This window comes from Podarcis erhardii (assembly GCF_964252035.2).
Source record: "Podarcis erhardii genome assembly, chromosome: 12".
NCBI classification, from domain to species: Eukaryota; Metazoa; Chordata; class Lepidosauria; order Squamata; family Lacertidae; genus Podarcis; species Podarcis erhardii.
Window position 1 is genome coordinate 39,836,902 of NC_138513.1, and position 25,892 is coordinate 39,862,793.

At 44.4% G+C, this 25,892-nt stretch overlaps 1 protein-coding gene across 5 annotated transcripts in view; it reads left to right on the forward strand.

The window, feature by feature from the left end:
- TMEM108 (transmembrane protein 108) overlaps positions 1-25,892 on the forward strand; it is a 186,717-nt gene that overhangs the window by 148,692 nt on the left and 12,133 nt on the right. For 3 of the 5 annotated variants that reach the window (XM_081882262.1, XM_081882263.1, XM_081882265.1), the window contains one exon: positions 23,832-24,929. The exons of 1 other annotated variant lie outside the window; for it this stretch is intronic. In XM_081882262.1, coding sequence (XP_081738388.1) covers positions 23,832-24,929 — 1,098 coding nt within the window. Of the gene's footprint in view, positions 1-16,615; positions 16,991-23,831; positions 24,930-25,892 lie in introns of those variants that run through there. One more of the 5 variants, XM_081882264.1, reaches the window with a different exon arrangement.

Below are 25,892 nucleotides of genomic sequence, written 5' to 3' on the forward strand. Positions count from 1 at the left end.
GGAGCATATGTGCCAGCAATATCAGCATTAGCCTCCTGCTTTCGTAACAAAATGTAGGGTGCTTGTTTATTACCAAGAAAGCTTCCGATAGCTTGAGCCCAACATTTCTGTTTATTTAGGGAATGTATACCCTGTCTTTTCCCTAAAGCAGTGCTCAAAATATAATATATAAGCAATCTCAAAAAACAAGCAATCAATAAAACAGTTGCAGGTAGAAAGGATAAAATCACATTGTATTATTATTATTATTGTTATTATTATTATAGCTTGTGACACACAGTAACCTAATGTGACTTACATTAAAAAATGAGGGTGTACAGCGTGAGAAATATTAATGGCTGCATTCCACATGTTTGCTAGAGAAGATAATTGCACCACCCAAAGTAGACCAGAGAGGACTGAGCATGCTCAGTGGGTGTGGAATACTGACTGACTATTGAGGTGCAGGTACAGATGGGCGAATCTGTCAATTTCATTTCTCTCTGTGTCTCATTTTTCCAGCCTTCAATTCATTTCTATGAATGGGTTTCCCCAGCCACTCTGGGCGGCTTCCAACAAAACACTAAAATACAATAATCTATTAAACATTAAAAGCTTCCCTAAACAGGGCTGCCTTCAGATGTCTTCTAAAAGTTTAGTAGTTATTTTTCTCTTTGACATCTGGTGGGAGGGTGTTCCACAGGGCGGGTGCCATTACCGAGAAGGCCCTCTGCCTGGTTCCCTGTAACTTGGCTTCTCGCAGTGAGGGAACCCAAGAAGGCCCTCGGTGCTGGACCTCAGTGGCCGGGCAGAACGATGGGGGTGGAGACACTCCTTCAGGTATATTGGACCGAGGCCATTTAGGGCTTTGAAGGTCAGCACCAACACTTTGAATTGTGCTCAGAAACGTACTGGGAGCCAGTGTAGGTCTTTCAAGACCGGTGTTATATGGTCTTGGCGGCCGCTCCCAGTCACCAGTCTAGCTGCCGCATTCTGGATTAGTTGTAGTTTACAGGTCACCTTCAAAGGTAGCCCCACATAGAGCGCATTGCAGTAGTCCAAGCGAGAGATAACTAGAGCATGCACTACTCTGGCGAGACAGTCTGCGGGCAGGTAGGGTCTCAACTTGCATACCAGATGGAGCTGATAAACAGCTGCCCTGGACACAGAATTGACCTGCGTCTCTATGGACAGCTGTGAGTCCAGAATGACTCCCAGGCTGCGTACCTGGTCCTTCAGGGGCACAGTTACCCCATTCAGGACCAGCGAGTCCTCCACACCCACCCACCTCCTGTCCCCCCAAAACAGTACTTCTGTCTTGTCAGAATTCAACCTCCATCTGTTAACTGCCATCCATCCTCCATCCGCCTCATGACACTCACACAGGACCTTCACCGCCTTCACTGGTTCTGATTTGAAAGAGAGGTAGAGCTGGGTATCATCTGCATACTGATGAACACCCAGCCCAAACCCCCTGATGATCTCTCCCAGCGGCTGCATGTAGATGTTGAAAAGCATGGGGGAGAGGACAGAACCCTGAGGCACCCCACAAGTGTGAGAGCCCAGGGGTCTGAACACTCATCCCCCACCACCACTTTCTGAACACGGCCCAGGAGGAAGGAGCGGAACCACTGTATAACAGTGCCCCCAGCTCCCAGCCCCTCTAGACAGTCCAGAAGGATGTTATGGTCAATGGTGTCAAAAGCCTCTGAGAGATCCAGCAGAACTAGGAAACAGCTCTCACCTTTGTCCGTAGCCCGCCGGAGATCATCAACCAGTGCGACCAAGGCAGTTTCAGTCCCATGATGAGGCCTGAATCCCGACTGGAAGGGATCCAAATGGTCCGCTTCTTCCAGGCGTGCCTGGAGTTGTTCAGCAACCACTCGCTCAATCACCTTGCCCAAGAATGGAAGATTTGAGACTGTTATTTTCACTTGCATATGCATTTTTTAATGCACACTTCCCGTAGTATATGCATATTATACAAATTGCGTGGCAGGAGGAACCTCATTGGAAAATCTGGAGAAATGCAAATTGCAAAGGATAGGCGTGTTTCAGTCCATATCTTGTTTCAGAATATGCAAATTGGGCAGGCTTGTCTTTCAGTGAGAACTGAAGGGTGTGCAGAATGGAATAGAGTACAATATATGGAAAGGCAGTGTCCCTGGGTGGCTAGAATCAGGAGCCCTACACATTGCAACATTTGTTACAGCCCTCATCTGTTTCATCTACAGTACAGTATATAGCTGAGGCTTATCTGCTTGCTTCATTTTGATTGGTAACTGGTAATTAAAAATGTGTTATTAATAGATTGCTGCTCACCTACCGAAACTCTATGGATAGAACAAATTAAAAAGCTACCCACGCTCACATGTCCAAAACAGAATAATATGCACATGGTCCAGTTTGGCTTTCAGCAACAGCAATGAAAGAGCACTTGTCTGTGCAACATCTTTTCCCCAGTTGCCTGGCTGATCTGCATGGCTAAGACATCTGTGGTCTGCTGCAAAATTCATGTGACATAATTATTATAATAACAATTGAGAGTATTTGGCTTGCTTGGGCCAAGAGTTTTCCTGTCAATTTCAGCTGCAGTCTGGACTGTGAGACTGACTGTAAGAGATAAGAGCTGCAGCGCTGGCAAGAAGGTTTTGTTTGCTTGACAACTTGCTGTCAGAGATACAACCCTGGAAAAGCTAATGCACTAAGAGTTTCTGAAAACAGAGAAAATTGTGTGTGTGTGTGTGTGTGTGTGTGTGTGTGTATACTGTATGTATACTGGAGCGGGTGGGGAGAGGGGAGATTCCACTCAGGGACAGATGGAACCTGATCCATGTGGTTTTGCAATTAATGAGAAAATAAATACGTCTTGCACCCATTGTGATCTAAAAGCAATCAAATTAGAAAGAATCAACAAGCTCATAGGAAAGAGTGTTTGACTTGGGGTAGGCAGGCTTGGATTCAAATCCTGATCACTGGGTGGCCTTTGGCGAATCACTTACTACCTCTCAGTCTAACCTACCACAGAAGGTTGTTGTTAAGATAAAGCAAAATAGCTCCATGTGGGTATGCAGCCTCAGGCTGAAATACAAGTGGGATGGATAGATCTTCCTGCCATGGGGTAAGCTTCCATCCTGGGGGCAGGGGGAGAGAGAGATTGTAATCAAGATACCCTCAAATCAGTGTGTTTTGTTTTAAAGCAGCATTGGTCAGCATGGTGGGGCAGAAACACAAAGCTGCCCTCCCACCATTGCTGTAGCTTACCTGGATGGGGCAGGGGTGAGGCTGGGTGGCAGTGAGGTCAGGACTGTGCAGATGCAGGAATGCCCTGACTCACCCCAGGCAGCATCCACACCATGTATTTAAAGCACTATGATACCACTTTAACTGTCATGGCTTGCCCCAAAGAATTATGGGAACTGTAGTCCTTCACAGCCTAGGACCCTCGTACCTACAGGACCGTCTCTCCCGATATGCCCGCCTGGCCTTTGGCTTGGAATCAATTTGTTTCCCTCCCCCTCTTTCTTTTTTCCTTTCTCCTTCTGGGTTGGAACTCCTATTTGGGGACTTCCCTGGCTTTTTTCTGGCCCATGTAGGACCAGTCTGGATAGTTAGCCTTGGTGAAGACTTGACGTTTTCATCCCCCCAAAAAGTTTTTGATTGAGTTTCCACTGAAATGTGGCTGCATTTTAATGTTTTAATGTTGTATGTTAATCTTGTTTTTTAAGCTGTATTTCAATCAATTGTTTTTATATTTGGTGTTAGCCACCCTGAGCCTGGTCTTGGCTGGGGAGGGTGGGGTATAAATAAAATTTATTATTATTATCATTAGTTCATTAAGAATGCTGAGAGGTGTTAGGAGACCCCTCAAAGCCACAATTCCCGAAGTAGTTTAACAATTGAGCCTTCTTCCCAAGGAACTCTGGAAATTAAAGCTCTGTGAGGGGAATAGGGTCTCTTAACTCTCAACACCCTTAACAAACTACAGTTCCCAGGATCATTGAATGTTTGGTGAGGCTGTGGCCTCAGAATGCTGCCACTCCCTAGGTTTGCCACATGTACATTCAAGCCTAGATATTTTGCTTTCAAATGATCCTTGGTCTTTTCTTTGTTAGCATAACAGCACTTGGTCCATTTTGTGTGCATATATATATATATATATATATATATATATATATATATATATAAATCAGACCTAACTTTTAAAATGTGTCTTATGCCGTGCTACTTTCATTATGCACTTGGTGCCCTCCAGACATATTGGACTATACAGCCTCACTGGTGGAAGTTGTTGTCCAATACTGGAGGGCACCAGGTTGGTGAAGACTGGATTAGATTAGCTTGGCATGCCTGGTTATTAACTGATAATTTATAGATATAAACTGTGAGGGTTAGACAACTGGCTGTTTGTTCTCCCTCCCCTTTTCTGTTTTACATTTTATTACCCTTGCTGATAAATATCTTGTGGCCAAGGTTACCTTGAGGAAATAGTCGTAAGGTCCATCTACGTGCTTCTGGCAGAGAAATTGGCAGCGAGCAAATGTTCATAGACAGCTCCCAGCAGGGATACTTTTTGAATAAAGGTACAATAAATAGCCTGTAACACCAGGCACATGTTAGCGGGGAAAAGATAGCACTGCATTTTTGCACTGTTAAATGTTCTCCGTAGCCTAGCAAGGAAGCAATTGCAGAAGACGCCCCTGATCTCTATCTTCCTCACTGCCCTCCTTCCACCCATAACTAGCACATAATTAAGAATACATTTGGGCTTGGTTCAAGGGTGGAGTCTGATGTGCAGGAGGGTCCAAAATGCAGGCAAGTGTTTCATTACACACACACACACACACAGAGAGAGAGAGAGAGAGAGAGAGAGCGCGCAACAGTACATAGCACAATACCTTGTTAATTAGGGTCAGCCAATATGCTAAGACACAGGCCTCATTCTCTGACTTCTTGTATACTGAACTGCCATAAACAATAGTAAAGCATAAAAGCCTCATTACAACTTCATGCACCTGCCAGAGCAAGGAGGGACCATTGGTTATCCTGGCGCTCCAGCAGGTAATGCTATTGCCCTTCCTCCAAAAAGGGGCCTGGAGCTGCCTTCCTCCCCAGTTGCCCCTCCACCCGTAGTTGCCAGAGGAGCAGCAAGGGCAGCTCACCTGGCTTCCCAGTGTTACCAAGGGCAGGGGAGAGCAAGGGGCAAGGCAGGGGGGAGATGCAGCAGCAGAGCCAACCTGATGCCCCTACTGCTGTTCCCATGCTGTGCTGAATTCCCCACCGTCTTGCCCCTTCCCCTCTCAGTGATTGGCAGCAGTGCATGCTGTCGGGAAGCCCAGGGAGCAACAATGCCCACCAGCCGCTAGTGCCCTCCATTGGACCACTGCATTTGAGCACAGTTCAGAGAAAGCTAAGCCCATTTAGGACTGGTTCCACATGAGCATTTAAACCCTTTCACATCGCTCCCACCACTCAATGGCTTGCAACCAAGGGGAAGGACTAGGTCTCTACTGAAAAGTATAACTGCATCTCAGACCTGAATATGGGTCTTCTGCTGTTTCTGAGTTTTAATTTTTCAAGCGAACCAAATCTGGGAGCCTCTGGGGGAAATCATTCACTCACATGTTGCAGAATGTTTTCCGTTTTTCATACTGAAACTGCAAATGCTGTTACACAGCCTTTGTCAGAGTGGTGAATAAATTTTAAAAAGAGAGGGGGAAATGTGCTTGAAGTTTATTTGCCTGTTTTAGGAAAGCTACAGTGGGAAAATAGCTATCAACTTCACTTTTAGATTTGTGGGTGTAGCATAAATTACCTCAATTAAAATCTTTAAAGACAAGAAAGGGAAAGTGGCTGAGGCAATTATATGAATTATATGAAACCTCTGTGATAGGAATTTTAGGGTTTTAGATATATGGCAACGTTCATAACCACATGTACATAGATCAGCACAGGAAAGCCAACCTGGAACCATTTTGATTGCTAAACTGAGCAAATGTTTCTCTGCATGGTCAAAATGGAAAAGTCCCCCCATTGTCCCTTTCCTCACAAATCCTGTCTTAAGGACACATTTAAGATACAAGGTGTGAGCCTGTGACCTGGCCCAGGAAATAAGTATTTTACCACTACAAAAGAATGGCCAGGCTCCCCAGGAAATCCAATCAAGTAACCTGCCAGACAGAAGATAAACAAGGACAAGAGAAAAACAACATTTAAATTTCTGTGATGTAGGTGGGATGTATCTGAGGGGTGGTCTTAGGTTACACCCCTTCTGTGATGTATGCATAATGTTTCTGGGGGTGGTCTTGATCTACAGAATGGGAATTTCAAAAGTCTTTATAAACCCTTGCACAGCATTGTTCTGGGTCCTCCTCCTCTCCTGCGTGTGAGGGGAGTACCCTGTTGCAACAGATCAATAAAGATCAAGCTTACTAGCTGCTTTGCTTCTCAATATTCTCTGGTTGGCCTCTGTTATTTTCTCCTACCAATAGGGAACCTATGTAAGGACTCTATATGGGCTCTTGGATACCCCATAAGGGAAAAGGGCATATTTTTATTTACAACACCTCCAACTGTTGGGCTTGATCTCTTGAATGTGATGATCGCACATGTGTCAACTGCTGTTGAGATCAGTGGGATGTGGCTGTGCTGCATTGATGTCCCTGGGGCATGAGCACGCTTCACTGTTTTGCTTGCGGCGCACAGCCCCGATATAACGATCGGATCTGGACACTTCAGTTCAGGCAAGGGGATGAATGGAGCATCTGCCTGACATGACTCCCCTATTTGTTTCAGTTCTTCACACACACCACTTTACGCTTGGTACATTTTGTGTAGTTAATTGGGGGGTGGGGGGCGGAAATGCCTGCGTATCCACTCTTTGGCAGCAGGGTTAATTGCAATTGGTTCAAACCACTGAAATCCCCAGTTTATAATTTGTCATTAGGTTTGCTCCACTCTTAATTGCACAGCTCTTATTATTGCATAGTAATAATTCAGGGAGGCCTGTAACAAGGGTGGTAGCAGTAGATCAATACAGAAATAAAGTCATTTTTGATTAATTGATTAATGGATGAAACGGTCCTTTGCAAATGGAGACATTAGTATCTATTCCCTAAAATCAATAAAGCTTTTGAAGATTCCTTGGTGTTAACAGAGAATAAGAGGGGGGGGGGGTCTCATTTGAAAGCAGAGCCAGACATTCAGAAGGATCACACATTGCAGTCTCCTGGGGCCCTCTGAGTTGGCTCCAGAGGCTCAGTGAAATCTCATGCACATTTACCCCAAAGTAAATATCATTGTGCTCAACGTGTGAGCAAACATTGAATAAGCAGCCTGCCGACTGATCTCAGGCCCCATTGAAATCAATAGGACAGGCTAACCATGATGTAACTTGAACCTGTCTCTTTCAACAGGAATTAAGCACAACTAACTTAGTCGGGATCTGACCCCAGATGTTTGCTTTGTGACCAATGGTTGGCTGGGGATTTGCTGTGTTACGGTTAGTGGGCATGCTTGAGAGTGAAGCGGAAGATTGGGAAATGGTACTGCAGGGAGAGAGTGCAGCTTCTATCTCAGAAGGCTCATTAGGGAGGAAGGGCAGGATATGCATTCAAAAATAAATAAATTGTTGCTAATGATATGTGGAACCTTTATTGCAGTTTTATGTTTGATTTTTATTGCTAATGTTTTATCTGTATGCAGTTTTATCTTTATTGTAGTTTGTATTTGATTTTCGTTTGTAATGTTTGAATTTTGGTATTTTGTCATGTCCTATTCAGTGTTTTATAATAGGTTGTTAACTGCAGAAATAACCGTCAAGGAAATTCATCAGCATTTTATTTTGAATTTCTCCTAATGCACACATTGCATTTAATCTTGTGTAATAATGCACATTTTTGCAAAGCAATTTTCCCTGGTGTATTGTTATGTTATTTCCACGAATCTATACATTTTTATGCACACTTTACCCATTTCTGTGCACACTGCTTTGCTGGAGAAATGTGGATTTTGAAAGATGGCTGTGTTTTGGTTCATATATTGTTTCGGAGGGTGCAAATTAGGTAGGTTCTCCTTTAAATGCAAACTGAATTGCATTTCTCCCTCATCCATATTCACAGAACAGTCTGCCCAAGAACCCATGGTTGACTTGGAGACACCACTCAGTCATGCAATTGGTCACCTGCATCCTGAAGTGCTCCAGTCCCAGAAGGCTGTGCTACACATTTCCCTTGTACATGTAGCTGAGTCCTGAGTTCCTCATATTTATGAATCCCTCCTCTGATACCCATTTGGCTTTAGCTGTTTTTATTTCTAGTCCACTGGCAGCTTTTCAGAACTAAGAGAAGCAGAATGTTCCAAGTACATGGCTAATGTTTCCAGGATTTCAATGAAAAATCAATAGTGTGCAGCATGAGGGCAGTAAAAAAAACCAAGAGCAGGGAGCAAAGCGGCAAAAACGGGTTGTGCAAAGACACCTTGATGTTTTGTTTGGAGAGCATTCCATCATGGGAAGGCTTGTGTTTTAATATTTTGTGGAGTTTTTGATGGCTTCCCCCGCGCATCAGTGCTAAACAAATTAGCCAAACAAGATTTCAGATGATACTATGTTTACCATGCTATTTGTAAAAAAGAAAAAGTCTAAATTCAATTGTAAAGCAGCTTATTGTACCCCTGCTTATTGTAAAGCTTATTGTACCCCTGCTTATTGTAAAGCAGGGGTAGGGAACCTTTGACCTTCCAGATGTTGCTGAACTATAGCTCCCTTCAGCTGTAGCAAGCATGGCCAATGGCCAGGGATGATGGAGTTGTGGTTCAGAAGCATCTGGAGGGGTAAAGGTTCCCTAGCCCTGCTTTACAATAAGGAATATTGAATTTAGACTTTTACTTTTTTACTAATAGCATGGTAAACATAGTCTCATCTGAAATCTATACTGGTTGTAAAGGGTCGTGATATGGAGCAGAGCTGGAGTAGGAACTTTTCTCAGCCTGATGGTTGCATTCCCACCTGGAAAGCCTTCCAAGGGCCACATGCCAATAGCAGGGCCAGAAGCAAAAGAGGGTAGAATAATTAAATAAACCTTTGTTTAATAGGCTATGTTCCACCTATGCAAAAGGGCACTGTCACAGTTCAAGGACACATTTCAGTTAGACAGAAACACTTGAGGAGAATGCAGATCACAGCCAATGTGAGTTATTGCCTTTGGAGGGGCCCAGTGAGAGTCCAAGGGCCAGATTAAGAGGTATGGAGGGCTGCATTTGGCTTCCAAGCCTGAAGTTTCCCATTTGTGGAGTAGCCAGTTTATCAAGTTCAAATGGCAAAGCAAGCTGTGGTTCATCTAAAAGAGAAGCAAAACTGGGTATATGACCCCAGTTAAACTTGCCAAAATATACCATTCGTCTGATAATAAATGTTGGAAATGTAAAGAAAATGAAGGAACATTCTTTCACCTCTGGTGGACATGCCCTAAGGTGAAGGTCTTCTGGGAAATGATATATAATGAGCTGAAAAAGGTATTTAAGTATTTAAGTATACCTTCACAAAGAAACCAGAGGCCTTTCTTCTGGGCATTGTCGGCCAGAAGGTGTTAAAGAAGGATCGAACATTTTTCATGTATGCAACAACGGCAGCAAGGATTCTCATCGCAAAAAACTGGAAAACTCAAGATCTACCCACACTGGAAGAGTGGCAGATGCAGCTGATGGACTATATGCAACTGGCCGAGATGACCGGCAGAATCCGTGATCTGGGAGAAGAGAAGTTGGAGGAAGACTGGGAGAAATTCAAGACGTATCTACAAAAACATTGTAATTTGGTTGAATGCTAAGAAGGATGCTAGATTATAAAAAACTGGTCACCACTAAACTAGATTTAAATTTGATGATAAGTGAGACTAAAGAAAATATAAAATTTTTTGGAAGAAGCGCTAGATTATATGTGTGAGTGGACATGAGATTGTAAACAAGTTGATAATTTGTTTAAAAAAAATTTTTTTAACGATGTAAATGGGAGCGGGAGACGTGAGGGAGTCCAAAGAAGTGATGAAACTGTTGTGAAAGAAGTAAGATTGTTTATTATGTGTGTATTTATATTTAAAAACCTTAATAAATATTTATAAAAAAAATTAATAATAAAATAAAAGAGAAGCAAAACCTTCCAAACTAGAGGAGAAAGGAGGAAGAATCAGAGTACAATATAAGACTTCTTACCAATAAAACATAATTTATCTGGCTGCCTGACATGGTCACGATCTCTTAAGTTTGCATAGAGGGATTCTTTCAAGCTATGTGGTATTATTGTTAATATCAGTAGTAGTAGTAGTAGTAGTAGTAGTAGTAGTAGTAGTATTTCTCTGCTATTTGTCTGTGTGTGGCACTGTGGTCTAAACCACTGAGCCTCTTGGGCTTGCTAATCGGAAGGTCAGCGGTTTGATTCCCATTGCTCTGTCCCAGCTTCTGCCAACCTAGCAGTTCGGAAGCACACCAGTGCAAGCTGATAAATAGGTATTGCTGTGGCAGGAAGGTAAACAGTGTTTCCGTGCGCTCTGGCTTCCGTCACGGTGTCGCGTTGCGCCAGAAGCAGTTTAGTCATGCTGGCCACATGACCCGGAAAGCTGTCTGTGGGCAAACACCAATTCCCTCGGCCTGAAAGTGAGATGAGCGCCGCAACCCCATAGTCACCTTTAACTGGACTTAACCATCCAGAGGTCATTTACCTTTACCTTAATAGTATTTATTAAATTTGTATACTACTCTCTGTCTGAAGATCACAGGGCAGTTCACAACATAAAACATTATAGAAACAAATGCATTCTTCAACACTGAAAATTTAAGTTTCATTGTTAGTCTATTTTTTGTTTTATGACTTATAGTTAAGAAGTTTGTTTGTGTATCCTACATATTCATTTTGTAAGCCAGATTGATTTGTTACTGCTCTGCAGCATTTCTCCATAATATAATGGTCCCTGAGATGGCAGTAAAATAGTTGGGTGGAATCCAGTGAGCACCCTTGCACTCAGGGAAGAGCTTCTGATTTCTCAGAAGGACCCAGCAATGAAAGAAAAGGGGAGGCAATTTTGGGGTAAGTGTCATAGCTCAGTGTCAGAGCACTTGTCCTGCTTACTTGTCCCAGGTTCAACTTCAGGTAGGAAGATGTCCCCTTCCTGAAATCACTGCTAGTCAGTGTAGACAATACTGGGTTAGATGGAGCAATAGTCGAATTCAATAGAAGACATCTTCCTGTGTTCTCTCCCCTTGTAGCATCTACCCCCTTCCCCTGAAAATCAGCTCCAGAGAATGGTTGGATCCTCCAGAATAGGGTGGGAGGGGATGTGCAGGAGAGGTTAGGTGGAAGAAGGAATGGGCAAAAAAGCATTTCCTCTCCTCTTCCATTAGCAGATGCTATAAATGAATCAATAGCCCTTCCGTTAGTGCAGAGGCACCAACTGGAATCCATCCAATTTGTTTTTTTAAAGTTTAATAAAAAATAGAGCGTCTAGAAAATAAAAATCTCCACAGATTTCAGCTCAAGTTAAGCAGATGTATATACCACCTACTGAAATCTGTTAGAATTAAAAGTGCTTACGTTTGACTGGATCATGCCCTTAGCATCTCCTAGCTAATGAATATTCACACAAGGCACTCTGGTATCTAAAGGAAATGTGCCGTGGTAGTGAAGGACAGTTAAACAAATTACAAAAAGAGAATTCATTTCTCACTGGAAACATAAACCACCAGTCAAACCGAATATATTGCCAAATAAATCACAGCTTGGTTGCATATTGAATCAAGAATTTTTAGTTTATCAGCCACATGGAATCAGCAGAGCCGATATTGTGGAGGTACTTCAGATGCTATTTCAGTATTCTCAGCCCTCAACTACCAAATCTAATTAATCAAGTAATGGATCATAAAGGTTCTCTATTAAAATGCCAAGCGCTTTAGCCCTCATTAGCAGAAGCAGTTCCAGTGTTCTTTCTGATGTTGCTCTACGTAAAAGCACACAATTTACTGCATCAGCTTAGGCAATCCGTTATTCTAGTTCAGTATCTGTCTTCAGAGGAAGGCAAAAATCTATCTGTTCCTTTACCACTTGTGTTGTCCTCTTTATCAAGTGGGAGAGGAATAACTTATGATACCTGTAGTGATCATCCGACCTTCAGAAGAATGAGATGTGATCGCCCCTGTATTAGTAACACCAGCAGTGACACATACTATTAGGAGGCCAAATTGTCAAGTCCCTTTTCAAATGCTGCTGTAGCATGTTGCCTTTGTGATTTCTCTCCTCTGTGAATGCTGCTCCAATGAATTTCTTCCTTTAGGTGAAAGTCTTCAGGAGATATAAAATCACTGAGGCCCAGACAATGAGTAGGCTCCTGTAGAAGTTCTGCAATTCTACCTTGGTGTCCATGTGTCCCTTGTGACAAAGGACAGTCTTCTATTTGAGGGGCTCTCCAATCCAAATCTGGTTTAAAGAGAAAGACTCATACGATGGGGCCCAGAATTTGCCCATCTGTGGTTAACACCTAGACAACAGATTGAGCGGGTGCACACAGGTTTTTTGTGGTCTCACAAGAGGCTGGGCAGGCTAGAAGGAAAACCAACCAGCAGGCAAACACCTAATCTGGAGGGGGAAAACTTTCCCCATAAAGGTCAAATTTCCTTGGGGAGACTCTGGAAGACTGTGTGTGTGTGTGTGTGTGTGTGTGTGTGTGTGTGTACACGCACACGTGGGACCCCTCTAGACTGGAGATTTTTGCAAGTGTCTTGTCTCTACACCTTGTCACCAGGCCCTGGAACTGACATTTCCCACCCCTGATTCACACATTTCAGATGCATGTGAACGGTCATATTTAGATGTCTGAAATGGTAAAGATAAGGCAACCAAACCCACTTTTACTTTCTCTTTGATTCTTTCCTACCCTTATACTGCCACTACTTTCGACATTCTGAGTCAGCCTCTGTGACATAAAACAAAACCCTTCACCCAATAGGGTCCTGTGCAAGCTGTACTTCATGCTGGGGAGCCATTATGCCATGCCTTAGAGCGTTAACTGTGATGCACTCAACAGCCAAAGGCCACACTGTCAGGTAAATAGCAACAGCAAATCTAAGTGGTGGTAGAAGAAAAAAACAGCTGCACATCTATTCTATCTCCCTTGGCAACAGCATCCTGACAACCGAAATGCTGCCATGTAATGGCTAAAAAGGAGAATGGGTTTTATAGAGTAGAAAACTAGAAAGGGCAGGTGTTATTTGAACAAAGAAGAGCTAGGGATGATTCACTCAGAGAGGAATGGGGGAGAAGTCCAATTCGGTTCATATTTAAAGGTGAATCTACCTAGTGTGCACATTCCAAAAGAATATGTGAACCAAAGCACAAGATTTACACCTCTGAATTTTGCAATGCAGCTCTTGAGATACGTGTGCAAAACTGCATATATTAGTGAAAATAACGCCCAAAATGTGTGTATTGGGAGAGATTCACATTAAAATACTGCTGAATTATCATTAAGATGTTTTTTAAATGCAAACTGATGCGGAAATGTGGAGAACTGAACTTTAGACTGGAAAAATGAGAACCTCGGAGAAACCGGAAATGACATACCCATTTCCCCCTATTCACGCACAAACATGCATCACTCAGATGCCCTTTCACCCTGTGCATGTGCATATTTCCATCAAATGTGGATATTTTTGCCTCTGAATAGCCGCATTGCAGCTATGACTAGCCTTGCTCAGTTTGGAATATTCTTACAGAATCGTCATAAAACTTGGCATTAATAAAGTACTTGTGTATTCAGAGCACTTCACACGTGTGTCTGTTTTCCTGAACTTGGTGCCCTCCAGATGTTTTGGACTGCAGTTCCCATCAGCAGCCAGCTTGACCAGTGGCCAGGGATTATAGTTCAAAGCATCTGGAATACACCAGGTTGGAGGAGAATGATCTATGTAATCCTCCTAGCAGTGCTATAAGGTAGGCAAGATTCATTATCCGCCAAACACAGGAGAGGCCTGAGGCTAAGAGGCAGTGGCTTGTCTGTGGCCAGCCAGTGGATTCTTAGTACAGGGGTGGAGAACTACAGCTCCCATATCTCTGGGACTATACAAGAACTACAGCTCCCATCATCCCAGGTCATTAGCTGTGCTAGTTGGGGCTGGTGGGAGTTGGAGTCCAACAATATTTAGATGGCCAGAGGCCACTATCTGTCCTAGTGGAAGTGAGAGTTGAATTGGAGAATTAAAATCCACACCAACGCTTTCTACACCAGGGTTGCACCTTTATAGGTTGTGTCTCAGGTGTCCATCATACATGTATATAGAAAATTACACCATAGACAAGGTCGTCAAGACATTGCTTTTCTTCGTTTACTTCACTGTCCTTTTCCCTTAGCCCCATTGCAACCAGATGACTTAATTTTCTAATGATGTAGGAGGGGGGAAATGGTTCTTGAGTCATTAAGGCTAATAAGAAATGACTGGACACTTGCTCCAGCCAAATAACTGGCCAGAGCTTTCTCAGTAGGAAGTTTCACAACTTCTCTCATTTGACAGTGTTTTCTTAGGCTTCTGGGCTTCTCTTGCCTACACCTCCTTCCCCAGATTGGAAGAAGGAGGGTATATGCTGCTCTTATTTTAACAAAATGTGCAGGGGGGGGCATAATACTCAGCTTCCACTGATATAGGCAGCCTACCTTGGCCCTCATCCATTACACCATACAAATACATCACAGTGTTAAGCCCATTGCATTACATCCATTACATTTCTACCTTAATCCCATTGATCTCTATAGGATTAAACCTGTAATAATTACAGATTTAAAACCACAGAAATCAATGGGATTAAGGCTGTAATCCACTGTGCATTTACCTGTGAGTAAGACCTGTTGAATGCAATGCATCTTACTTATGAGTAGACATACGAAGGATTATACCAGGTGTCAGCAACCTAAGGCCCATGGGCCGGAAGCAGCCCATGGAGGCTGCTTAACCGGCCAACGAGCTGCCCCCAAACCGAACCGCCTGCTTGGTGAGTCCCCCGCATGCTGCGCTAAACTGGCACAGCGTGGCATGGGAACTCTCTTTCACGGCTCCAGAAATTGCTTCTGTGCATGCCCAGACACCGGTAATTGCGTCTGCGCATGTGCGCTGCGCCGGAAATCGCTTCTGCACAGGCGCGATTTTCAGCATCTGGTCATGCACAGACACGATTTCTGGTGTTGTACTGCGCTGGTCTGGCCCATGGAGGATCTCCATGGGAGTGATCCGGCCCATGCCCAGTAAGCGTTGCTGACCCCTGGATTATACTGTATATGTGACTCTGCCAATCCTATATATTTCTCCTTGGGAGGTTAGTAGCTAAAAGAATGCAACCTGAAGCTAGTTTTGTCAGTTTCCCTACACTCCTTGGTCTCTTAATTAGTCTGTACATATCTGGGTAATTAACAGATTCAACTTCTAATTCCTCAAGTATTGATCTAACAGCATGAAAATTTCAAAACTATGCAAAACATGAGATACCTTCAGAGAATCAAAATTGCATATTGAAATATTTTTTCTTGCCCAGTGCACATGATCAGTTCAGAAGAGTGGGTGCCCACTTAGCAGTTCCACTGCCCACAGAAGTTTGAGGGGTTGCCCCAGGAGAAGGCATTCTGTGTGTCAACCCCCATGTTACGGAATTCCCTCCCCAGAGGTATGTTTGGTACCTTCACTATTGGGTTTCCATTGGAGAAATAGTTTTTTAGAACTCGCCCTATTCTTGTGACTGTAATTTGCTTTCTACCGTTTTAATATTGTCTGTTTAATTTACTGGAACATATCCTCAGACCACGTGGTGAAGGGTGGTTAAAAATTGAATTCATCTTCATCATCTCTTCACACCCTAAAGATCTGGTTTATTTTTACTGAAGAAATAACACAGGAGGAGAATGAGAGGGGTCACTTATGTTAATCAGGTGGTTATATAATTTAAAATACCAAGTTATATATTTAAAAATACCAAGGAGCTCCAGGAACATACATGGCCAGTGATCAAGGATGGGACCTAAAGGCTAACAACATATAGACCACCACTGGTTCCCCATCCCTGACCTCCACCAGTGTTCTTCAAAACCTTGGGTCTCCAGATGTTGTTGGATTGCAATTCTTGTCATCCTAGTAGCTTATCTAATGGTCAAGGATGACAGGAATTGTAATCTAACAGCATTGAGAACCCAAGGTGGGAGATAACTGGACTGACTACACCATCAGTGAGAACAATAATCTCTAGAATATAGGTGGATTCCACACAATCCTCAAAGCAGAGTGTTGGAACATTCTTCACTATGAAGGAAATACTATCCAGGATTGGAACCAGAGAGAGAAAGAGCATGTCAGAAGGCAATTCAGATTTCCCTTTTTAAAAACAACAACAACAACCCAGATTTCAAACATCTAAAGAGAGCAGGTATAGAAAACCATCTCTCAGTGTGTAAAATCCAGCTGTGCGTGTAGCCAAATTACATGTCAGAGTACGAGCAGTATTCCACCTTAAAATAGGAAATTAGTCCAAGCCATCAGGATGTGTCACTGAGAGGCTAATGCTTCCTTCCCAGCAAACCAGAGCAGTCAGGGGATCTTTTGTGTAGCAGCATCTGAGTCTGGCACTGCAAGTGTGTATGTCGGAGTGGAAAAAACCCAAGCTGGAATACAAAGCAGCTCAGCAGGGGAGCAAATAAGGCTCAGTAACTAATAAGCCTTCCTTGCCTTTTGCAAAAGTATTGCACAAAGGAGCAGGCACTAAGCCTCACATTCCTGCAAGACACGCCTGCGTACTCTGTGCCTGCCTGTCGTCTTTGCTCCCAAGCCATCCCAGCATTAGCAGCAAAACTCTCCTCCGGCGAAGTAGTGGCTTAGCAGGCACAAGCCACTTCCTTTATTTATTTTTTAATTACTAAAATATGAAGCTTCCTAGCCTACATGATGTGAGTAGGTGAGAATGTCTGCTGACAAGTCCAAATGATATTTTCAGGTGAGTAATTTTATTACCTAGCGCAATCTGATCAGTCTCATCTCACTTTCCCCCTATTTGATCTCCTCCGTTCAGTAATTACAAGGCGATTTAATTCCCCGTGATCATTTTCTGAAGGGTCATCTAGTCAGTTGTCTGAATGTTTTTCTCAATAGGCGTTTCTGAACCCTCTGTTATTTCCACAGAATCTTGCTTTCTTTCAGCTTACCGTGAGAATGAATGGGGAGACTGCCTCCCTGCCTCTTCATGTTAATGTTCTGTTTGTAATCTCTATTGTTCCTATTGCTTGACAGTCTGAGAGAGAACTGAATTTCTTGATTTATGAACTGACTCGCCTTAAAGCTTGGCTAAAAATTCACCTTCTTAGCAACAGAGCTGATGGCTCCTCTAACGGGTTTAATTGTTGAAAGAGCTGGACACTCAGTTGCTTTGTCAAGAGAGTGCTGTGCTTGAGCTGAATAGTGCTTGTTTCCTATGATGAGCTGTATATATTTTGGAAATATTTTGATTTCCCATACTTTTGAGAAAGCTGTAGGGTGTTCATGCTGTAGGGTGAATGGCTTTCTTTTGTCCTCTCCCCCCCCCCCCCGCCCAGCTAGCCCCCTCTCAGTTTACCTGTTACTATGAGATGGGCTTTATCAGACTTGATCAGCCCAATCCTATGTATGTTTACTCAGAAACAAAGTAGTTTATTCCCAGGATTGCAGCCATTTGAATCAATGGTGATTATTTTAAGTACTAACCCTGTGTGTGTGTGTTTTTGTAATTGTTTTATGGAATTGGCATTGCTTGTGTTGTGAACTGCCCTGAGGAGCATAAGATATAAATGAAGATCATGGCTATCGCATTCCTAGATTGACACCTATGAAATATTAACTGGGATACGCCCATTCTTGGTCCCATGGACAAATAACAAAAAAGGGTCTAGGCAGGGCACTGGGAGGACAAATAACTTTTCTTCTTAGTATGTCATTAGCTGAGTGCTTTATGTAAGGGAACTCCTATCTGAAGGTTGGCCAACCTGGGGCCCTCCAGATCTTCTTGTTGGGCTACAACTCCCATCAGACCCATCCAGTGTGTCCAGAGATCAGGAATGATGGGAACTGTTGTCCAACAAGCTCTGAAGGGCCCCAGGTTGTCCATTAGGTTGTTGAAATAGTCCCAAGTGAAAATCTCCAGAATTACATCAGGGGTATTTAGGGGAACCCAATGATTTTGAAAGGTTTTGTTTTCTTAGGTAATTTTCACGTATGGTTCATTTCAGACAAATGACGCCCCATATCAACATCAGGTGGCAAAGCTCCATCCCATGCACTGTATCACCTCAGAAGCAAACCTGTAGATTGGTCCCAAAACCAAACAATGGGATTGTTTGTTCATAAGGGCTAGAAGGCCACCTCATTCTGGTCTCTTGCAAATGGCACTGAAGGAAGATGTGTAAAATTGCACTCCGTGCACTCCTGGCACAATCCTGTCCATGTCTACCCAGAAGTAAATCCTGTTAGGTTCAATGGGGCTTACTTCAAGGTGAGACAGCATAAAGGCAAGGTTGGGGAACCTCAGGCCCAGAGGATAAATGGGACTCTTCTCCTGAGTTACACCCCCTCTTCCCAGGCCACACTCAACAGAGCTACTTCACACCCTCCATGAGTGTTTTTGGCCTCGCTGGAATGTGTCCTTGAATTTAGATGATGCCTTTTGCCTGCCTGGATGGATGGTGGAGAGCAGGATCTGAGCGCATGCAAAGCCAGTCTACAGTACAAAGGCAAAAATTTTATTTGCTCCAGGCAGGTAGCTTTTCTTCCCTAATTGAATGCCACGGGTGAGGTATGTGAGCACAAAAAAGATCTGCTCTTGACTTCCCAGAGCAACAATGCTTTTGAAGCCCCACTGATCAAGGAGGCTGTGTTTATCCTGTCATCGTCGTGTCTGAGATCAGAGGATGAGACTGAAGTGGGAGGGGGTTGAAGAGACTCTTGGCTTTGGAATGCAAGGCTGAACTCTTGTGCGTAATTGTTCACCGTGGAAAAATGCCTGCACAAGCAGTAAATGTTTCCAATGGGTTTTTGACAATTCGGACTTGGTCCAAAGTCATAGGACTTGTTGGGAAGTGCCCAAGTACTTTGATATACAACTGAAACAAAAGCAGAAAAAAGCCCTCTACTTGACAAGTCAACCTGATGCTATGAACTTTCATAACCTCCCATATAAACTCATGCTGCTGCCTGGCTGGGGAGTGTTAATAAACTTGTGAGGACTTTTTGTTAGTGGCTGCACACAGCCAGCATCAATCTAAATCAACCAGCCTTAAGGAGCACTCTAAAAATGATCATAGGACTGGTCCTATCATTTGACAAGAGGGTGCCGGCTCTCAGACAGACAGTTTTTACTGTCAATAAATTTAATGTGTTGTGGTAGTATCTTTACTGCAAAGGAGGTGTTTTTTTCCTGCTTCAAGTACCAAAATATAGCCAGCCTTAGGTACTATGTACCTTAATTGGGAGGAGGATGTTATCTACTGCTGTCTTAGGCACCAAAAATATTTGGGGCCAGCCATGGTAGAAATGTTTATTTGCCCCATTCCTGCATATATCGGGTGTGTGTGTGTGTTAAAAATTAAACATAAAAGGGGGGTGCAGGTAATTGTTCCACCTTCCCTACTTGACTTTGCAATGGTCCATTATTCAGTTGGAGGGGTGGGGAAGGTTTTCTTTCCCTCACACACGCCTTCGGGTGTTAAAAGCACAGCCCTAGGTACTTCATCCATAAAACTGAGAAGAACCTTGGCTGCAATATTCAGTCTAGCAAGGCCCTAAAATCAGGGCGTGGGTGGGGCAAGGGGGCTGTGGCCACGGGCATGCAATTTTGAGGGGGCACAAACAAGGTGGCCCCACAAAGGTTTGGCTTTTGCGGGGATCCCCATCCCACCCAGGCACATCCTGGCAGGGCTCATCCCCCCTTCCCCATCCTTCCCTGCCTGCTGCTGAGCGGTGTCTCTGGGCCCTGGAGCCCAGCCTGGCCTTCCCACCGCATCCGTGGCCCCCTTGCTGAATGGCTGCTTGGCCAGCGCTTGCTCACTTGACATGCTCCCCAGACAGTGAGCAGGCTAGGATGAAGGTGGGGAAGGGGCGACTCCCAGCCCTGCCCTCCTCTCCACAGGTTTCACCTGCCAAGGGCCACATCGGCTAGCTCCCCCCCCCACAGGTGGCAGAGGGTGGCCCCACTTGGCTTTATAGGGGGCACTCTGGCAGCGTTGGCATCAAGGACTGAGCTGGCGCAGGGGTTCCATTCCCCTCCGCGCCCTGGTCGTCGGCAAACCACGCTATGCTGCTGCCAAAATACACTTTTTAGCTTATAAAAAGAAATGTTTTAAACTAGGGACTCTCAAATCCCATCAACCTCTGCCTGCATGGCCAAGAATCAGGAACGCTGGGTGTTTGACTCCAACAGCATCCAAGTCAAGATTGCCCACACCTGTTCTAAGGAAATGAGCTTGCATTGACTCCCCTTCTGTGACAGTGAACTCTTCTTTGATTATGGTTGGTGACACAGGAGATCTGGAATAGCATTGCTAAGGAGCAATAGCAAAATTTGCTCCAGTACCAAGCAAATGGTGAGGAGCTTTCATGTAGGCCCAGTAATGGGGTTTGGCAGATGAAGCTTTGGATTCTGGAAGTCTGGGCAGAACCATGGAAGACAAAGCTGGAAAATCCACCCCCACCCCCCACCCCGCTTTGTCCCCCTGAGTTGGAAAAGGTTCGTGGCAGAGTGCAGTTCCCAACATTGTTGGCAGAAATTTGGGGGTTTTGTTAATGCCACAGTATTAAAACAAATGAAGGCTGCACACACACTATACCTTTAAAGTGCATGTGAAGCACATTTTCCCCTCAAAGAATTCTGGGCCCTATAGTTTACCTCTCCCAGAGTTACAATTTCCAGCAACCCTCAACAAATTACAGTGCTCAGAACTCTTTGAGGGAAACCGTGTGTTTTGAATGTCCTTTAAAGGCATAGCATGTACACAGTTTTAGGGAAATGGTTCGTTGTACTTCTAAGTAAATAAACATCAATGCATTGATGTGGGAAATACAGATGTCCTCCTGGTCCTTCCATTGTCTGGAAGGTGTGATATCTGGAATATAGGAGTAAACAACCCATTGAGATAAGTAATCAAACAATGCTTCTCAGATTCTGTTCTTAATTTCCCTGTGCTTATTCATAATATACAAGGGATGAATATTCTCTGAAGCACAAGTTTGAAGCTTCTGTGAGATCAGGTTGGACAGCTACCCCCCTTTAAGCCCTCATAACTGTGGAGGAGCTGCTGTGTTGTATTAAACCAGTGATCTGAAGAGAAATGTGTCCTAAAATGACCTTGAGACAGAATGCCAAATTGCTCCACAGATGCTGTCTAGAAGCATCCAGTGTCCTCAGTGGCGGTCAGATACTTACTGCATTGTTGGGGGTCACAAAGTAAATGTTTGCCTAAGATTTTGAGGGTACCTGTTCTTCCTCTGAAGTCTCAGAGTTAGCATTAACTGGAGACACAATTTTGGTAGGTGTGGACCTGTGCTACAGAGCTCAGAAAGATGTCTGCTGGAGAAAGTTCAGCGGCTATGTTTTGCTTTCATGCTCAGATGATAACTGATTGCCACACTGTGACAGAATTTTCCCTCTAGCTTGACCGTATGGTTCGTTCTCCTTTTGCTTTCTACTGTCATGCATGACACATCTCATTTACTTGAGCCATCTGGATGCGCTTTAACTAAAGGTATTCCTTGTCCTACATTTACCTCTGGCTTCTCTTCTCCATATGTTATATGGCATTATCTGGAACCAGGAGTAGGGTGGCTACTTGCATATCACACACACATACACAAGAGGGAAATGCATCACTTTTAAAAAGAGGAGAAACTGGAACACATTTGCATAAAAAGTGCACATGCTAAATGCTAGGCATAGATGGAAATTTAAAACAATTACTGTAATTTAAATAGAAATGCAATACATCTCATCCTGGTTGGGCAGGCAGGAAGACTCAAACCAGGTGGCATGTGTAGCTTACTCAATCTGCTATCCAGGTGTTGGCAAGAGAATCCCAGACTCCTCTCTTTGTATGGTTCTGTATCTTTAAACTGGACTTGTAAACAGGGGCAGTCCTAGCCAGTTTCTACATTCATTCTACTTCGTTCTACAGACAGTGTTCTGGGCACCATAAATTTATTTTGATATACAACAAGCTGACCTCTTTCTAGGTAGAGCAATGCCAATATGACAGTAGTGCCTTCTAACCGTTTCAGTGTAAACTATCTCCATTCCTTACAACCTGCTAGTGTTGTGCTGTATTGCCTTATGAGTGAAAGGGTGGGTTTGAATTGTCAGGTGCCCAGTATAATTGCTATAGGCCCAGATCCAACCTGCTGGCCATCCTGGCTCTGGTCAACAGAAATTAGCATTTTGAGATTTGCAAGGTTGTGTGTTTTCTGCACAGTGTGGTGAGTAACTGTTGTAAAGTACTTTGAGTGTTAGACTTGGCCTAAGAAGATCTGGGTTCAAATACCTGCTCACATGAAACTCACCAGGTGGCCTTGCCTCCCCACTCTGTGTCTGTCGGTGTCTCTCTCTCCGCAAAACCTACTGTCAGAGTCACCCGTGGTCCCAGCTCACAAGAGACCAAAGTCCACTCCAGCTTATGTACAAAAGCTTTTATTGAAGAACATTAGTAGCTTTACATCCGAGGTCCGTGACTCTACGTCTGTTACGCTTAGACCGCTGAAGTCCCCTCTGAGTCAGTACCGCCTCTACACCAGTTTAAGAGGCTTGTACTGGTCCACCTCTTTCTCTCTTTCCTTTTCCGCAAGGTCTTTCTGCCCCCCTGTGTTCTCTCCCTTCGGGACTCTCCAGAGGCTGAATCCTCTGCCGCCTCCTCCCCCCTCCTTCGGGCTTTGGGACCAGGCTCCTCCCCAGGACTCTCTTCATTTCCGCGCGCCTCCCATTTTGAACTTGGCGCGCGTACGTTGCTCCTGACCTTCCCTTCGACAGTTACACTGCCCTCGATACTACTTTCCTCCCCTTCCGGCAGGACGTTTTGCCCTGATCTCCTTCCCCTCTCTGCTTCCTGTTCTGCTCCTTCTGACACACTGGTCACTCCTCCCCCCTCACTCCGTTCCAGCGGAGCAGCCGGTCTCGCTCTCCAACTCCCACTGGGGGTTCCCCCTTCGTTTCCCTGCTCCTGACTGCTTCCCCCTCTAGCTCCCCTTGGCTTGACCAGAGGGGCTCCCTTTTGGGAGTCCTCCGATTCACTGGACAGACTCATGGACAATCTTGGGTCATTGTCATCCTCTTCCTCGTCAGTCTGGAATCCTTCCCCCTCACTTTCTGTCTCCTCCCTCATCTGCGTCTCTCTCCCTGAACCCCTGACACCTACCTTTTGTGAGGATGAAGCAGGATACCCTCACATGCTCTGTCCTAACCTGTGTAGTTGAAGACTGGGCCATAATTGTTTAAAATAAATGAAACTTTACACACTTGCACACACACACACACAGAGAGAGAGAGAGAGAGAGAGAGAGAGAGAATAAGGGTAAGAAATGGCATTTCTGCACTGCCATTAATACTTTATACATGTAGAATTTTTTTAATCAAAGCTGAAATTCTCTGGGTTTCATATTCTGTACTGGAATATATGTTTGGCAAGCATACAACCTTGTGTACAAATGACCCAGCTGCAATGCAGGGAGTGAGCTTCTGTTGCTGTCACCTCAGTCCCAAACCTGCCATTCTGATTTTATGCCAGTTTGCTATGCTTTGGTTTTCTTCACTGCAATCTCTCTCCTTGCAGGCGTTCTACTGATTTTGGCACTGACAGAAGAACTCGTGTTTGCAGTTCAGGCACCGTTTCCCAGCTTGGCATCATCTTGGGGCCTCCTGACAGACAATAGCAATATCTCAGCTATGGGGATGACTCCTGGACACAAAGGCCGTCACACCACCGAACTCTTGCCCACAGCATCCCTTGCAAACTTTCATCCCGCTAGCTCAGTGGAGACTTACACTCCTTCTATTGGCCAGAAGGAATCAACCAGCAGCCATCCCATTGGCAACAAAGAACCATATCACTTAAACAACCAGAGTGCTCTGTTTTCCGGAAAGACTCTCCCCCAAGTGAATGTCTCTCAGGTTGTCAACGGCAATTCCACAGAATTTACAGAGCCTTATCGAAAGACGGGACAGCACTCTCCCCCGACAGTGAGGAACTGGTCTCCAGATCATCCCTTTCAGTCTCAATCCACAGCCCACAGTCGTAGTAATGGCACCATGCTGGTAACCACAACAGACTCACTTGCATCTTTCCACAGTGATACCTTGGGAGGCCTTAACACGACAGGGAAGGGGAGCTCATCCGAACTGGTTACGCAGGAAACAGGTCTCGCCACCCCAGCAAATGCCCCATCAGCTGCTCCTGAAATGGTGACAGTGCCTTCTAAACCCCAGCGGTATGGCATATGGGATATTCTGGGCAAAAATGACTCTTGGGTACCCTCGAGCCAAACTACAAACCAGGGACCTTTTTTTGCCAGCCCTGGGACTGCAACAGCAGCAGCATTTGGTCACTCTGGTCAAACGGGCATTGATGCTGATGTTTCTTCCTCGCATACAACAAGGAACCCAAATGAAACATTTACTGCACTGAATCCCTCTGGCCATGCCAGTTTGCCAAGCGCAGAGCCCTCCACGTGGATGCCGAGTTCCACTTCAACAGCAACAGGAAACTTCCTAAACAGATTGGTACCAGCTGGGACCCGGAAGCCTGGTATGCCAGGGAACATTTCTCACGCCTCAGAGGGAAACAAGCCCCAGCACAGGACAACCATTTGTCTCAGCAAAGTGGATATAGCATGGATCATTTTGGCCATCAGTGTGCCCATATCCTCATGCTGTAAGTTGACTTCTTTTTTTGTCATACATTCTGTGGTAGGTGTTTGTGATACTCCATCCTTGTGTTATGTATAGCTAATGTACCGGAAGAGCCTTGAATGTTCAGGTGCTTGAAAACTGGATGCTAGGAATTGGATAGTAGCTTTTTTTCCAAAAGCAAGGCATTTCTACATAATTGGGTTTGCTGGTAAACCGTGCCTTATACAGCTGACTGGTACTCTTATGAGAAGAATAGTGCCTGTGTATTTTGCCTCCTATCTCAGGCTCAACAAATGCTAGAAAGGTACTCTTTTAGAATGAAAACTGGTGATCTGGGACTTACAAGTCTAGCGCTCCCAGTGAACTATATCACATATAGCATTAAGAAGGGAAAGAGCACTGGCTGAATTACTTTTCCCAGTTGGTCATGCAAACACTGTTGGGTCTAATTAATTTTTCTCTTCTACTTGATGAATATTACTTCATGGGAGTTAATTATAGCTAGTACTAGTCCATCAGGGGAGATTAAGGGATTTGGTTGTGGAGATACTTGAAGCACTGCAATTTCAGTTCTCCCACACCAAGCTGAATAGTAGGCTGTGGAATTCCCTATAAATGGCTGCTGGGATTTTAGTATCAATTGTCATTACCTCCCAAATCATAACATCATGGAGTGTGATCTGGGCTGGAGATGGAACATGTAGTGATGTCTGGCCTTGCAGATACAATTAGTTTGTATCTTCTGCAAGACTGAGAGTTTGCCAGGATGAACTGAAACAGTGATCTACCTCTTTTGCGGCATAGCTTCATAACAGGGATGGAAACATAGATAAGTGGCAGAGCACAGTAAGCTCTACCTGTTTGTCTCATTCTGTGTGGCTGATGAGGCAGCCACATCCTGCTCACTTTATGTGAGAGGAATTGCTAGTGACAGAAAACTCTTAAGAGGTGGTAGTATTTCTAGACAAATATGTGCCATGCTTTG